This window comes from Delphinus delphis, chromosome 19 (assembly GCF_949987515.2).
Source record: "Delphinus delphis chromosome 19, mDelDel1.2, whole genome shotgun sequence".
Lineage (NCBI taxonomy): Eukaryota > Metazoa > Chordata > Mammalia > Artiodactyla > Delphinidae > Delphinus > Delphinus delphis.
Genome location: NC_082701.1, coordinates 58,965,999 through 58,982,550, shown reverse-complemented (window position 1 = coordinate 58,982,550; position 16,552 = coordinate 58,965,999). Strand labels below are relative to the sequence as shown.

General features: G+C 57.3%; 1 protein-coding gene across 1 annotated transcript; it reads left to right on the top strand.

Annotated features, from left to right (window-relative positions):
• Nucleotides 1-1,752: 1,752 nt before the first annotated feature.
• NT5M (5',3'-nucleotidase, mitochondrial) lies at nucleotides 1,753-15,919 on the top strand. The gene is made up of 5 exons (XM_059996769.1): nucleotides 1,753-2,268; nucleotides 5,571-5,671; nucleotides 10,431-10,491; nucleotides 13,905-14,019; nucleotides 15,301-15,919. Exons 1-5 carry the CDS (start codon nucleotides 2,002-2,004, stop codon nucleotides 15,441-15,443), a joined length of 687 nt encoding a protein of 228 aa, XP_059852752.1. The 5' UTR covers nucleotides 1,753-2,001; the 3' UTR covers nucleotides 15,444-15,919.
• The last annotated feature ends 633 nt before the right edge of the window (nucleotides 15,920-16,552 follow it).

Sequence of the window (16,552 nt, the reverse complement as noted above, 5' to 3'; positions counted from 1 at the left end):
TCTGTTCTCAAAGTGTGGTTCCTCAGCCCGCAGCATCAACGCCACCTGGGAACTTCTTAGAAATGCAAATTCTTGGACTCCACTTTAGACTTCCTACAAACTCTGAGGGTGGTGCTCTGCAGTCTGAGTTTAACAAGCCCTGAAGGTAACCTTGATGCACACTAAAGTTTGAGAATACCTGCATTGTGGCAAAGAGGAGCCAGGAATCAAATCACACTCATTTCAAAACTGCTAAGGGCCATCCCACCCTTCTCTCTTCCTCTCAAGAGAGAAATGACTGAAGGAGATGTGGATAGAGGGATAACCTTGGATATATTCTAACTATTTTTTAAGCTATTCATGTGTAAAATCCAGCAATTAAGTTTATTTTTAACTATTTTTTATAAATCTATTTTATTTATAAATCTATTTTTGGCTGTATTGGGTCTTTGTTGCTGTGCGCAGGCTTTCTCTAGTTGTGGCGAGCAGGGGCTACTCTTTGTTGCGTTGCGTGGGCTTCTCATTGCGGTGACTTCTCTTGGTGCGGAGCAGGGACTCTAGGCACGCGGGGTCAGTAGTTGTGGCTCGGGGGCTCTAGAGCGCAGGCTCAGTAGCTGCGGCGCACGGGCTTACTTGTGCGTTCTTAGATGTGGGATCTTCCTGGCCCAGGGCTCGAACCCACGTCCCCTTCATTGGCAGGTGGATTTTTAACCACTGCGCCACCAGCGAAGTCCCCAGCAGTTACTTGAGACACACCTTACAACAAACAGCCACAGCAGTGAGTGGAGATACCACATTTAACTATCTGTTTTTCATTCTTTGAGTACACATTTACTTTGTCTCTGATATGTGTCCAGCCCTGTGCCAGATGCCAGGTGTATATCTGTCATCAAGACAAAGTTCTTGCGGCAATGAAGCTCCGGCTGTAGGAGTTACACACAAAAGCAAGCAAACAAAATACTTTCAGCGAGTCAGTACCTGTTATGAAGAAAATGAAACATGGTTGTGGGGTAGAGGAAGGTCAGGAAATGCTTCCAAGATGTGAAGGGTGAGAAGGAGCCAGTGAGAAGGGATCTGGGAGCGGAGAGTTTCAGGGAGAGGAACAAATGTATGCCAAGATCTTTAGACCCAAATAAGCTTGGTGTGTTTCTGGAAAAGACAAAATGCTAGTGTGTCTTAGAGTATAGTGGGTGAGGAGGGTACTGGTGTGTCTCTGTTGGATACTGCTTGCCTATAACAACAGTAATAGTCTCTTATTCATTCAAATTGACAATAAAAGATTTTAAAGCCAGAAGAAAAAGGAAAGCCACCTATAACGGGGTACATAATATTTATTTTAGATTCATTTGAAAGTCACCGGTTTTATTAAGGCTTCGTGATATTTGCACGGTGTTTATTGCTCCTCTAACAGCCTCTCCCCAGCCAGTCACCGTAAAGCAGGGGGCACATCACTGTTTTGGTTCCTTCCTACTACTGTCACTCCCTGAAGTTCTTCTGCCTATTTTGTTGACTTATTTGCTTTGTGTCCCTCTCCTCTTCTAAAATGTGAGTTCCAGGGTGGCAGGACCTCGTCCACGTGGTCCACTGCACGACGCTCTAGGGGCTCAGTGAACGTCTCCGAGACACAGGCCTGCTCCTGCGGCACTGGGAGGAGGGAGCCCAGGCGCAGGATCCCGGGAGAAGGTGCCAGTGGAGATCCGGGGACTGCGGACGCCCCGGGGACAGCCCAGCGCCCAGGGCTGTCCTCCAGGCCACGCCCCTCGGGCCCGCCTCCGCCAGCGCGGGTCTCTTTAAGGGCGGCGAGGCCGCAGCCTCGCTCTGGGGCTTGAGCCTGCGCGCTCGTTTCCCGCTCGCCCCGCGCGCCCCACGCGCCCCGAGCCCCGCGCGCCCCACGCATCCCGCGCGTCCCCGGCCCCGCGCGCGCCCCCCGCATCCCGCGACCCCGACGCCCGCTCCCCTGTCCGCAGTGTCTCCTCCCGCGGACATGGCCCCGGTGTTCGCGGCGAGCGCCCGCCAGGGGCCATGATCCGGCTGCGCGGCTGGTGCGCGCGGAGGCCCCGCGGCGCAGCGGTGCCTGCGGGGCCCGCTGGGCTGCGCCGGGCGTCGGGCGGGCCTGCCGGCCGCGCCCTGCGGGTGCTGGTGGACATGGACGGCGTGCTGGCCGACTTCGAGGGCGGCTTCCTCAGGAAGTTCCGCGCGCGCTTCCCCGACCAGCCCTTCATCGCGCTGGAGGACCGGCGCGGCTTCTGGGTGTCGGAGCAGTACGACCGCCTGCAGCCCGGGCTGAGCGTGAGCATCCCCGCCCCGGGCGCGCGTGGCCCTGGGAGTCGCCACCCGTAGCACCGGGTCCTAGGGGCCTCTGCGTTCGATAGCTCTTGGCTGTCATCGAGGGCTTCTCAAAATTCAGGAGCACATAAGGCATAATATACCTAACTCCCTATCTTCAACTGCCTTTTTAATTTTGGCCTCAAGTCACATTCCCGTTTCTTCTTCTACCTGAATTTGATGAGCATCTTTACCATCCATTCTTTTTTTCCCTTTTCCACCAAAGTGTGGTTCCCAGTAGCATTGAGGTTGCAAGTCTTCCTGGACAGCACACAGGGAGTCGTGGTGGGTCCGGATCTATTCCTTGGCTTATCCCCTGCCCCAGCCCGCCCAGCTGAGCACCTGAGCTCTGACACCAGGAACGTTCTTAGATCGCTTGGTTTGTCCATTTAAACTACTTGGTGAAAGGTACGGGATCTTGCCATGGACCAACTTAGAGACCTAATGTTTTCTGCTGTCCCTCAACTGGCCACCTAAGGTGGCTGCCAGGGGGAGTTGATGATGATTTTAGAACCTATTTTGTAACCCCAGGTTGCTGCATTCCCTCCTCTGTGAGGCAGACATTATTTTCTCCCTTGTGAGGTGAGGAAACCTGTCCCATGTCACAGCCAAGAAGGGTCAGCCTGGATCTGAGTTGTCTGTCCGCTTGCCAAGGTCGTTCAGTCCTGTCCTCTGTCCTCCTCTAACAAGTGCCAGTTGTTTGATTTACAAAAGGCATCTGGACAGTAATTTGGTTTGTGGAGGGGTGGGTGTTCAAAAGGAAATGAAGCGCCATTTCTTTTCATTAACACCAGGCGCTTCAGAAGGCAACTTTCCCCTGAGGCTGGGGTGCCGACCTCTCCCACTCCCGATACCTCATTAAAAACTTTAAACCGGAGAAAATGCCCTAGTAATTTTTGCAGGCCCAGTAATGTTCTCCCCTGCCCTGTGTGTGTCTTCATTCATAGACGGCACTCAGCGTTGCCGTCCGGGTTCTTCCTTTCCTCCCAGGACCGTGTTACTGTGATGCCACTAAGCCTGTTACTGAAATGGAAGTCCGTGTGCCCGATGCAGAGAGGCCAAACAATACCAAAACGTCAGAGTTTGGAACAGAGAAAGGTCTACTGCAGGGCCATGCAAGGAGATGGATGGCTCATGCCTTCAAACCCCAAACTTCCCAAAAGCTTTCAGCAAAGCCTTTTTCTAGGAAAGGTGAGGGAGGGGCGTGGTTAGTTGCTGCAGACTTCTTGGTGTTAGATCCTTTGTTCTCGAGGTCAGGTCATGGTCAGGTAATGATGTTCCTGTAAATTTCCACCAAGCAAATGTTATTCTCTGTTCTGACAAGAAAGGGCAAGGTCTTACGGCACAATTTTCACCCTCGAAGGTCCAGGTCCTGGCTAAGAGGAGGGAGTCCCTGCGGGGCCGGTTACCCTTCCCTGGAGCGTTCGTCCAGCACCAAGTCTGGGTCCTCCTGCCAGTGCCCAGGCCCGGCTGAAGATGCAGATCTCATTTGGCGGCTCCCTCAGGTCCAGGTCCCGCAGATGCCCCTGCCATTAGGTCGCCCACCCCCGCAGCTCTCCAAGGACAGTGGCTCTTCTAGTCCATTGTGCCAATGTGCAGACTCCGGGTCTAAGGGAATGCGTTACTGTCTTCCAAGAACAAGGCCTGGGAGCAGAACTCGGGCACCGAGGAGGGGTGCTCCGAGAGCTCACTGTGCACTGCCGCTCCTGGGAACATTGCAGGCAATGGGGCTTTAATAGACGCACACGTGACCTTTATCCCCAGGCACAGCTCATAGCAGGACCTCCCTGGTCTCCCCTTGGCCGAGCTGGCCCAGCATCTGCGTTAAAACCTCCGTGTCAAGCACCCGGCTTCCACACGGAGGCATCCCTGCTTTACAAAATGTGGGTCTTTGTGTGTTTCCTTTGAGCCTCGCTTGCCGAGGGGTGAGCAGGGCGGAGGGGAAGGCATAGCTCGTTTTCACTGACTTAGAATCTTACACTGTTAGGGCAGTTGAACGGGCCTCAGAGAAAGGAAGTCCCTTGACCAGGGTTTCAGGGAAAGTTGAGGGGGAGGGAGGTAAGCTGGGGTGCTGAGGGGAAATGGTTAGCCCTGGGCCACAGCCTGCTTTCCACCACTCACACTGCTTCGCTTTGAGTCAGAAGCCCCAAGTTCGAGTTCTGACAGTATCACCCTGAAGTGGCCTTGAATAAAAGCTTCAGTGAAGCCCAGTTTCCTCATCTGTAAATTGGGGGTGGCAGCTCTTGCCGCTTGTGGGATGTGAGGCTCAGACAGGAGAGGGCATATATTAGCAATAAGTACTGATGTGCTTAAGCCCATGCAGCTGACGACAGTATTGCCCGTGTGACCTCCGTGCACTCCCCATATGTCGCCGTGGTGGCATTTTTTCGGAGGGTGGTGTTCTGACAGCGGGTGGGGGAACGCTTCCTGCATTGCACACATGGGACATGGTTTCCTGCTTCTCAGAGGCTGGGGGTTGTCACTTTCCCCTTGTCCTGGCCCTGGAAGGGGGTGACATACTGCAGACATGAATTTGGCCGGCAGCGTAAGACGGACACTCCTAGCCGGGCGGTTGGGAGCCACCGTTTTGCTGTGTGACATTAAGTCAATCCCTTCCCCATTCTGAGCCTCGGTTTTCTCACATGTGAAATGAGGGTCTGGATTGGGGGCTTTTAAACTTTAAAAGCAGCAGAATAGTTGTGTGTGTGTGTGTGTGTGTGTGTGTGTGTGTGTGTGTGTGTGTGTGTGTGTGTGTGTGTTTTAACGAAGTATTTTATTGGCATCCCAACCCGTAGCTCAGATAAAGAGCTGTTCTGCCGATGTGATGCGGAGCCTGGAGCTCTGCTCGGTCGGCCTTCTGCCCGCGCCCCCATCCCTCGTGGCACGGCGGTGCTCTGAAGGGCCTGAGCTCCTCCAGCAGTTGAAAGTGAGATCCCAGCACCCTGGCAGGACCCAGCCCACCCTCGCTGCCTCCAGGAGGCCTCAGGCCTTTAGAATCAGGCAAACGTGTGGTTCCTGAGGGCCAACCTTCTGTCCCCGCCAGCTCCAGCAGGGCCTGTAGCAGCGCTGGCTTCAGAATCCACAGCCCCAGCACCGTAGCTGGTCCCTGTTGGATCCTCGCAGAAGCTGGAGCCCTCCTGCAAAGGGGCCGGAACACACGCCGGTGCCAGCTCCCACCCTTCCTCCCCCGGGAGCTGCGTCCTCGCGGTGTGGGCACGCAGGGTGCTGAGGACCTCGGGCATCACCTGCACTTCTCCCCTTCTCAGGAGAAGGCGATCAGCATCTGGGAGTCGGAGAATTTCTTCTTTGACCTCGAGCCTCTGCCAGGCGCTGTGGAGGCTGTGAAGCAGATGGCCAACCTGGAGAGGTGAGTTTGTCTCGGCCCAGGGTCCGCGCCCCTTCCGCATCACGTCACCTCTGCTTCTCCTTCCTCACCCTTCACGGGCCTGCGCGGTCCATCCTCACGGGGCAAGTCTGTAGGCTGTTAAGATGCTTCCATCCAGTAACTTGGGAGAATGTCGAGTCTAATTTGACGGGGTTCGCTGGGTGTTTAGGGTTCATTTATTCAGCAAATAACTGAGAACTGACTGTCAGATGCCTCTGGGCACCAGCGGGTCACAAGCGAACAAAGCGCATTCCCTGCTCTCCTGGAGCTTACAGTCTAGCCAGAGAGCAGGTGTTACATAGAGCATCACATCCGGGAAGACAACCACGAACTGGGATCAGTGCTGAACACAGAGAGCCAGGTGTGTGCAGGGGTACGATGGGGAGACCTGGGAGATGGGGTGGGGGAAGCAACAGCAAGAGGATGAGGGGAACGTCTTCCTGGTGCTGTGAGCTGAGGCCCCCGCCCCGGAACCCGTGCCCACCGCCCATCGAAATTCAGTGGCACTTACAGCGCTCCCCTGAGGACCTTAAAAAAGGAAATAGCCTTATTGAGGTACAATTCACATACCCTGCACCCACGTGGTTTTTAGCAGGTTCACAGAGATGTCCAAACAGCACCATAGTCGACTTCAGCACATTAACAGTCACTGCGCATTCCTGCTGTCTCTGGACAGCAGCCTCGGCAGTGGGCTTTGCTGTCTCTGGATTTGCCTAGTCTGGACGTTTCACTACGTTTCTTACGATACCTCGCCTCCTGTGACTGGCTTCTCTCACTCAGTATGACGTTTCCGGGTTCATGTGTGCCGCCAAGTGAATCAGCAGTTCATCCCTTTTCACTGCTGAGTGATTCTCCGTGTGTGGTTATGCTACGTTCTGTCCATCCGTTCCTTAGTTGATAGATCTCGGGTGTTTCTTCTTTTTAGATGTGAAGAATAACACTGCAGTGAACGTTCACGTACGAGGGTTTTTGTGGCCGCATGTTTTTGTTGCTCTTAGATGTGCACCAAGGAGTGGAACTGCTGGGTCATATGCTGAATCCAAACTACTTTTAAAGCAGCTGCACCATTTTACATTCCCAGTAGCAATGTCTGAGGGATCCAACTTCTCCCCAGCACTTGCCATGGTCTTTTTTTTTTTTTTTTCCTTTTTTTTGCGGTACGTGGGCCTCTCACTGTTGTGGCCTCTCCCGCTGCGGAGCACAGGCTCCGGACGCGCAGGCTCAGCGGCCATGGCTCACGGGCCCAGCCGCTCCGCGGCACGTGGGATCCTCCCGGACCGGGACACGAACCCGCGTCCCCTGCATCGGCAGGCGGACTCTCCACCACTGCGCCACCAGGGAAGCCCGCTATGGTCTTTTTGATTCCAGCCATTCTAGTGGGTGTGAAGTGATATCTCATTGTGGTTTTAATTTGCATTTCTCTGAAGACTAATGATGTTAAGCATCTTTTGGTGTGCATATTAGCTATTTGTATATCTTTTTTGGATAAATGGTTATTCAAATCCTTCGCTAATTTTTTTTTCAATTTTTTTGTCTTTTTTTGTTATTGTTAACTCATAAGACTGCTTTATATGTTCTGGATAACAAGTCCCTTGGGAGATATATGACTTGCAGGTATATTCTCTCATTCTGTGGATTGTTGCTTTACTTTCTGGGTGGGGTCCTTTGAAACCCGAAGTTTTTATTTTGATATAATTCAATTTATTTATTTTTTTTCTTTTGCCGTTTGTGTTTTTGGTGCCGTATGTAAGGATCCTTTGCCTAATCCAAGGTCACAAAGATTTGCTCCCGTGTTTTCTTCTAAGAGTTTTATAGTTTAAGCTCTTATATTTAGGTCTTTGATCCATTTTAATTTTTGCATATGGTGTGAGGAAGGGGGTCCCACTTCCTTCTTTGTCGTGTGGAAAATCCAGGTGTCCCAGAACCATTTGTTGAAAAGACTCTTCTTTCCTCTGTTGAATGGTCTTGGCTTCCTTGTTAAAAGTTAGGCTGCAGATGTTAGGATTTACTACTCTGGTCTATGATTTGAACCTGATTTACACCAGAATCATGTACTGTAACTTCTCCCACCTGTAGCAAGAGCCGGGCGAGGCAAAGAATGTGTATTTTTGCACCGAAGCTTTTAAAACCTCTGTTCTTGTCTGGATCCTCATTTCCTGGACCACGTTCACCAACTGTATTCTGGGGAGCTGGATGGCACGGTGGTTACGTCTCAGTGTGAACTGGAGTTAGACCGCTTCTCCAGAATCGACCCCTCAGCAAGTCTCTAAACTTTCAGTTTCTTCATCTGTAAAATGTGTGCAGTGTAAATGTTAGCTGCCACTGTTACTATTCTGCAGGACTTAATAGGTGTGCAACAGAAGGGTGTTCTTTTTTTTTAATATTTATTTATTTATTATTTATTTATTTTGGCTGCACCGGGTCTTAGTTGTGGCATGTGGGATCTTAGTTCCCTTAGTTCCCAGGGATCGAACCCGGGCCCCCTGCATTGGGAGTGTGGAGTCTTAACCACTGGACCACCAGGGAAGTCCCGAGAAGAGTGTTCTTTGACCAAACAGCATGGGAAACATCGATGAGCGGAGTCTTTCCTGTGGGACTTCTCAGAGCTTTTAGTTTGTGGACATGCATTGAGATTCTTCAGGGGGCGGCAGAGGAGGAAGCTTTCTTTATTTTTAAATTTATTTTTACTTTTGGCTGCATTGGGTCTTTGTTGCTGTGCGCGGGCTTTCTCTAGTTGCGGCGAGCGGGGGCTGCTCTTTGTTGCGGTGCACGGGCTTCTCATTGAGGCAGCTTTCGGGGAGCACGGGCTCTAGGCGTGTGGGCTTCAGTAGTTGTGGCGCATGGGCTCAGTAGTTGTGGCTCACGGACTTAGTTGCTCCGCGGCATGTGGGATCTTCCCGGATCAGGGCTCGATCCTGTGTCCCCCGCGTTGGCAGGTGGATTCCTAACCACTGCGCCACCAGGGAAGCCCCAAGGAGGCAGCTTTCTTCTCGTGGGTTCTGGCCCGGAGCACTTTTTCACAGCTGCCCTATTAACACATTCGCAGAAATTCCAGTCTGAGATGTCCAGGTTGAGACCACACCACTGGTCCTTTACTTCCACTTTGGCGCTTAGCGGGTGGGCGATTCTGACGGTCAGTCCATGGCCAGAGTTTGGGCTGAGAGAGGGGTCTAGCGGATGGCTAATCAAGTGGATGGCTCTGTCTTGTGCTTTGTGCAGGAAATGAGCAAGGTGACGTGTTAGAGGTCACCGGGGAGGGGCTACTTCAGGTGCAGATGCTTCTCCAAGGGGGTGATATCTGACGTCAGACCTGTAGGATCGGAATGAGTAGTGAAGGGCGGCGGGGAGCAAGGGACAGGCCCTGGGAGGGGAAGGGGTTTGCTGACTTGGGTAGCAAACGAGACCAGGAGGGTGAGGTTTCAGTGAGTGTGGGGCAGGTGGGATGTGGAGGAAGAGGTTGAAGGGAGAAGGGTGTCATCTAACTCAGGTTTTAAAAACATGGGCTCGGGCGCTGAGTTCGGCATTTCCTTGGCATTTCTCCAAAGAAGAGCTACAGATGGCGATTAAGGGCGTGAAAGTTTGCCTCAACATCGTTCGTCCTTAGGGAAATAAGGCAGAACCACAGTAAAAAGCCGCTCTGCACCACTAGAACGACTGTCGTAAAAAAGATGGACGATCGTGGGTGTAGCCAAGGATGGAGAGCTGGGAATCCTTATCGCTGGTGGTGGGATTGTAACCGGCGCAGCTGCCTTGGAAACCGCATCCTCAGGATGTTGGATACAGAGCCGCCTGTAACCCAGCAGTCACACCCGAGAGAAACGGAGACACAGGTCCACACGGACCCTGCACACGGGCGTCCCCAGCGCCACAGTTCCCGGGTGGAAGCGGCCCCACTGTCCATCCGTGGTAGCATGTAAACTGAACGTGGAGCATCTATACGAGGGATGTTACTGGGCAGTAAAAAGGCCCACAGTTCCAGTGCCCTTGAAAACATGACCCTGAATGAAAGAAGCCAGTCGCAAGAGACCATGTACCGTGGGGTTCTGTTAACATGAGATGTCCAGAACAGGCAAATCCACGGAGATGGGAAGCAGGCGGAGACCCAGGGTGCCCGGGACGCCACGCCCTCTGCCCGGGGCCTCAGTCTGACGCAGGCCTCTCGGGACTGCTCTCCAGGGATCCCATCCCCCGTGGGCTTGGCCCGATGAGACAGTAGGTGCCGCTCCTGGGGCAGGCGCCAGCTCGATGAGGACAGGGGACCAGCTGGCACTGTTGGCGGGCGCCGGGCCCAGGGCCATGGGAGGAGCTGGCGCAGCACAGACCCCGAGGGTCCACCAGGGTCCACAGGAGTGCGTGAAGCCTGAGCCGCCGGCCGCACCCTTGACCTAGAGACTCCGGCTCGGCTTGTAGGTTTCCTGCCTCTGCGCCGTGTGAGGCCCTGATGTACGCCCCTTGAGTAGCTGGCTCTGGTCCTGTAATGCCTTCCTCGCAGGCTGGTACTCGCCGTTTCTCGGCATTTCCTGTCACGTCCCAGGGACGGCCGTTCCTCAGCTCTGCCAACCTGCATGGCTGGCTGCACGGGGCTGCCCTGTGGTTTGCCCGGCCCTGAGCTGGTGTCGGGCCGGGGCTGGGGTCACACGCGGCGGCCGGGGCCGGGGGGACAGGGCATCACTGGCCATCGGGGGCCGGGCTTGGGCAGGGGGACGCCGGCGCCCAGCCTCACTCTCCGCCTCTCCCCCAGCACGGACGTCTTCATCTGCACCAGCCCCACCAAGATGTACAAGTACTGTCCCTTCGAGAAGGTAAGACGCCTGGGGTTGGGCCTCTTCTCGCTTTGCCCCACGTCCCAGGGAAGGGCTTGGACCTGCACCCATGGCCGCCGCCTCCCGGGGCTGCCCCTCCTCCCGTCCAGCCTCCCGGGTCTGGGCCAGGGCCTCCTCCCAGCAGAGTCTGCAATTCTGCTGCGCCCGCTGGGTGGACCTGGCGAGGCACCAGGTTCTGTGGGAAGGTGACCGTCCCCGTTGGTGCAGCATCGACGTGAAGGATGGGACGAGGAGAGGATGTGGGTCGGGGAGGGGCTGGAGGCCACCCAAACCAAGTATTTGGGCACGAAAAGCCTCACAAAGGTGAAACAGTGAAGCTGCACTTTGCTCCATACTCACTTCGTCATCTTTATTGAAAATGGGTAGAATGACATAAAACTGAGACTTCTCTGGAGGCTGGGAACTTGCGGGGTTGCCAAACCCAGAGAGATGGTCTGTTCCCCGGGGGTGGGTTCCCACCAGAGGTGGGCCCAGGGATGCTCCTGCCCCGAGGAAGCTGAGGGGCTTCCCAAGTCTGGGAAGGTGGGGCTCGGGGGCCGACCTCGGCAGGGGTCCAGCACGTCCCCGCGGGACCTCTCCTCGCCCGGCTCCACGCGAGAAGCAAACACACACGGTCAGCCAACGTTCGGCGCCTCCTGCGCTTCACGCGGAAGGGATGCGCCTCATCGGGGCGTCGCGGGCGCTGGCCTCCACCGTGCGCCTCGTGCTCAGGACGCCCCTCAACCCGCCAGGACCGTGAGTGCAGCTCACCTCGGGGGGCGAGTGGCTCGGCTTGGTCAGCGGGGGTGGGCTCGGGCCTGGAGGCGTGTCCAGTCCCCAGCAGAGCAGTGAACTGGAGGCTTGGCATCCCCCGCACGCTAGAAGTGGGCATCGTCCGGCCCCTCGTGAGACCCCCGGCGGAAACGCTGGGAGTAGCCAGCGTGTTTCCACAAGCCCCCAGGTGCGCCGTGTTTGAGAACCGCCGGGCTGGGGCAGCTGTTTCAGCCAGGGCTGCGGTGGAGGCGGGGCTGGCTGTCCGGCCCTCGGGGTCCTCGTCCCTCCCCCAGGGTTCAAGTATCATCTGCATGCCGACCATCCGGCCCGTGCAGCCTCAGCCCAGCGCTCCCCTCTGAGCTCCAGATGGCTCCGACCTGGTGTGTCTGTCCCAGGGGTACCGACGTCCTTGTCCCACGTCCGCCCCTCCCTCCGAGGCTGGAAGCACCACCCTGCTTACCCCTCAGTACCTCAGCAAGCCTGCTTCCTGCTGATGCTGTCCTTCAAGCACACCTCTGTCTACATGGCCATCTGGGGAGAAATGCTGACATAGCCTCGGAGCTGCCCGTGCATTTCGGCTCCACACGCACACCCCCGGGGGTGCGGGACATGTCCCGCTGGCCCGACTTTAAAGCCTTTAGTTGTCTCTGCAGCAGCTGTGTCGCCAAATGCTGCTCTTCCCTGAGGCCATGGAAAGACCTCCTCCCTCGAAAGTCTGTCTAGTAACTCTTTTGCTGCGTGTGGTTCGGATTCGGTTTGGGTCGTCTTGACAGATTCTTGTTCGGGAATAACACCACCACTTTACCTCGGATGGCTCTGTGTTCGCCAGGCCGAACTGTTTCCTGCCCGAGTGTCTTCAGGGACCAGACTTACGATTGGGTGGAAAACGAGCCACCTTCCCTCCCCAGCCCCACCCCCACAGCGGTGCCCTCGGACCCTGGCCCCCACCCTGGCCGGGCCCGGGAGTCAGACGAGAGCTCTGGGCCTCAGACCCCCCCACCCAGCCTCTCAGGGCCTCCGTCTCATAACCAGTGCGGTTGTGCTGATGCCTCCCTGGGTCGTAGGAAGGATGCAGAAGGCGGCATTCACCACCTTGCTAGCAGTAAACGTCACCCCTGTGTCTCCTCTCCGGCCCAAAGACCCCCACCCAGCACGAAAGAAAGAACCTCAGTGCACTTTTCTCAAACCAGAAAGCCTGGGCAATTTCACGGTTGATTATTTTTTCTGCATTCTTGGATCCTGGAAAAATAAGTTAGGTGCAAATTTGCCTATACAACTTCAATTAAAAACTACGTTTTGAAACGTGGTAAATTTTTTTTAAAAAAAAGGAAGGAAGGAAATTCTGCCAACTATAGATACTTCTCTAACTTATTTCCCCAATTTTCTCTGATTAGCCATTACTTTTGCAATAAAAAAGTAAATGCTTTTTTGGTTGGCAGTCATTCGGCCAACGTTTACTGGGCACCTGCTGCAACGCTAGGCGTCTGGGGCTTAAAAGAGCCGTCTCTTTGCTCTCGGGAGCTGAGGACAGTGTGGCAGGAAGAGAGACGGTCATCACTCTGTCACAGGCTCTGTGGTCCCCCAGGAAGGAGGCCAGGGCAGGTTCCTTGGGGAAGGTAAGAATTGGGTGGAGTCACGGAAACGAGAAGGCAAAGCACTGGAAGGACAAGTTCTGAGTAGACCTGATGCGGCCGAGGAGAGAATCTCTGAGCTTAAAGGTATCTCAGTGGACACCCTCCAAACTGATGAGCAGAGAGGGAGCAGAGCCTGCCTGCCCTCCCCCCGGGGTGGCCTGGAGACGCAGCTCCGATGGCTCCCCGTGGGCCTGGAACGCATCCGGGCGGGACGTCCGCGCCCTGCCCCCCACCCTCATCACCCCCTTGTTGTACCGCCTCAGAGCCTTCGGGGTGCGCACCTGCCGCGCGGCTGTTGTGAGGCTTCAGCGCGGGGTGCGACAGGGCCCTCGGAGCAGCTGAGCTGGAACGGGAGCCCCGGCCGCCCCACCTCCCCTGGCCGCGCGGGGGCTGCCGTGCCCCCGTCAGGGCCTCTCCTCCCAGCCGGAGGCCTGGGGTGTCCGCGCCCTGGCCCGGTGGACGGCCCAGGGGTCAGCTCGTCTGCTGTCAGTCCAGCTCGGTGTGGAGACTTAGCCTCGCGAAGCTGTTTTGTGAACCTGACAGCCCCCTGTTATCTTGTGATGGAGGGTCTTCCTGAGAAGGTGGCCAGTGTGGTCGCTTGCATGGGGTCCTCCATCTGCTGGGTCAGGTCACTCAGGAGCAGGGCGTCGGGGGAGCCCCCGGCACTGGCACCATCTACTTGAGACCCTCTCCCGCTCCCGTCGTGGGTCCAGTCCTCACGTGGCCTCCGGACGAAAATTCATCGGGTAGGACAGGAGGACGGCCAGTCTGTAAGGCGTTGTTTCGACGCGCCTTGGAGCTCCGTCCCCCTTTCCTTGCCCTAGAGCCTCGCCGCAGGGGCCGGGGCGTCTGCTCGGAGCCACGATTCTGCCGCCTTGTGGCCGAGGGGCCGGGACGGTCCTGTTGTCCGCTGAGCGTGGCAGTCTCCCGGGGTGGGCCCCTCTTGCAGGAGAGCCAGCTGTGCCCCCTCACGGCTCCACCTCCCCCCGCCTGCTGTCGTTCCAGTACGCCTGGGTGGAGAAGCACTTCGGCCCTGACTTTCTAGAGCAGATCGTGCTGACCAGAGACAAGACCGTGGTCTCCGCCGACCTCCTCATAGACGACCGCGTGGACATCACAGGCAAGTGGCCTGCAGCGGGGGAGGGGCGAGCGTGGCGGCCAGGCCTCACGGCCCCTGACTCCCCTCACTCATCAGACATGTGTTAGGCGTCACATCCAGCCTTAAGCCGCGCGTGGAGCGAGACAAGATTCTTCTCCGCGTCCGGCCTCGGAAGGGGCCCCACTGGGAGTCAGGAAGAGTGGGTCCTGCCTCTGGGGTAACTCGCTGGGTGGCCTCGAGTGAGTCCCTTTACACCTTGAAGCCTTGCCCTCGTGCAAAATGAGGGCTGGACTCTGGCTTCCAAACGTTTGTTTTTAGCAACAGAACCCCTCCCTTTTTTTTTCCCAGAAGTAATTTGGACTGAACCTCATGTGTTAAAGCAGAAAGGCAAAGCCTAATCTCTCTAGTTGAAGGTGGTTTGGGAGCTGTGTTTGTCCCTTTTGCTGATGGGCGACCCCCTCCCAAAAAATAAACAAACAAACCTTGGATTTGCCTAGAAAGGAGAGGGGAAACTTATTGGTTCATCAAACTGAAAATCTGGGGTAGGAGGGCTTCAGGCACGGCTGAATCTAGGAGCTCAACAACCTCCGTCAGAATTTGGTTTCTTTATCTCCTGGTTCTGCTGTTCTCGCTGTGCCTGCGTACTCTGGCAGATGCTCCCCTCCTGGTAGCCATCACTAGTTTCAGGGTTAAAGCCTATGCTTTTGGACATCTCAGTGGGAACATTTGAAATATTCCTTCCCTGATGGTTTTTGGAGCTGGCCTGGGAAACATGCCCATCTCTACCCCGGTCAGTGTTCAGAAGGTAGAATCCACAGGTGTGCCCGCCACCGACCTCCCAGACCATATGGTTTCCCTAGGACAGTCAGGGCACAGTGCAGGGGTGGGGGAGGCCATGACTTCGAGGGGCCCAGGGACCCACTCAGCTTCTGTAGGGGAGGGCGGGCGTACCCTCTTCCGCAGGGGAGAGGCCGTACCGGAAGGGCAGGTCACCACTGGTGGCGTCAGTGTGGACTCAAGGGACTGAAGCCTGCGGGGCTTTTGGGGCCCACGGTCAACAGCTGGTGACGGAGCTGGTCCAGACGGTGCAGGATGGCTGGGCACAGGGGCGGGGAGGGCGGGTGTCTTGAGGCTCAGCCTCCAGCAGAGGCCGCGGCTGTAGGGAGCGCGTGGTCACTGTTTGCCGAGCACCCGCTGTGGGCTCTGGGGCTGCGAGGGGGCCCGCGTCCAGCCCCTGTGAGACAGGGCTGGTGCGATCGCCTGGGGCCCCGACATGGTACTGAGGTGCTGCTTTCCCCCCAGGGGCCGAGCCGAACCCCCACTGGGAGCACGTGCTCTTCACGGCCTGTCACAACCGGCATATGCGGCTGCAGCCCCCCGGCCGCAGGTTGCACTCATGGGCAGACGACTGGAGGGCCGTCCTGGACAGCAAGCGGCCCCGCTGAGCTGGCTGAGCCCCGGCCCCGCACGTTGCCCGGCCTGGCCTTACACGCACCTCGGGGCAAGCCTGGCCCAGGGCCCTGGCCAGGACACGGGCGGCCAGGCCGACCTCAGGCCTCCGGTCAGGGAGGAGCCCGGGGCGTTGTTCAGAGGGGACAGCCCTCCCCTCCCTCAGGGAAGCCCCCTCCCCGGCCAGCAGCCGCCTGGTCTGAGGGTGACGTAGGAGCAGGTGGGGACAACCACCCCGCTCTGAACCACGGCCCCTGCTGCCCGGCGACCAGGGGGGTCTCCCCCGTGGACCTGCCCCGATCCAGCAAACACGGTGCGAGTTCTGGGCCGTGCCAGGCTTTGTGCCAGGGGTCCTCCCTGGGCCCCGCCTCTGACCGGCTAGAGGGCTCTGCCCCCCTCCCGCTCCCCCCACCCCGGGGGCCAAAGGCTTAGATGTTCGCTGAAGGCGTGAACAATAAATGCTGTTCTCTAGTCCCCGCCCCAAGGTCCTCCGGCATCTGGCCCCCGGGCGCCCAGCTGTCCCCCTGCGCTGCTGAGAGCCTGGGTTGGGGGTGCAGCTTGGTGGGTCTGCCTCGCCACGGGGCCGCATGGGGCCGGGAGGGACGGGCCCTGACGGTGGCGCAGGTGGCAGCGCTGGCGGCTGCGGTGTCCCCGGGCGGGAATTGGCCTCGTAACCGGCCACCCACGGCCTGCGCTTTCTTGCCCGCTCCTGCCCCCACTGTGCTCCCCACGGCTGCTCTCCTGGGACCCCCTGGTTGTCCCTTGGGCCCCGGGGGTGGGTCGGGCAGGAGCAAGGGTGAGGAGAGCGGCTGGTGGGTCCCAACTGGAGGGTATCAGGGCTGCATCACATGGGCTGGAGGCCCCTGGCCCGAGCAGGGTAGTGTCTGGAGGAGTCCCGGCCACCCTGGCCTGTGGCCTGGGAAGGAAGCGAGACCCTGGGACTCCGGGGGCACAGGAGAGCAGGTCACACGCGCCACGGGGTGTGTCACCTTCTTCCTGGGCTCTTTACTCTGCCTGCTCGTGCCGGCGGCCAGCAGCGGCCTGCCCACTGGGCCCTCTGCACCCGCCCTCCGAAGGCCTCCCTGCTTAGAATGATCAAGTCCGG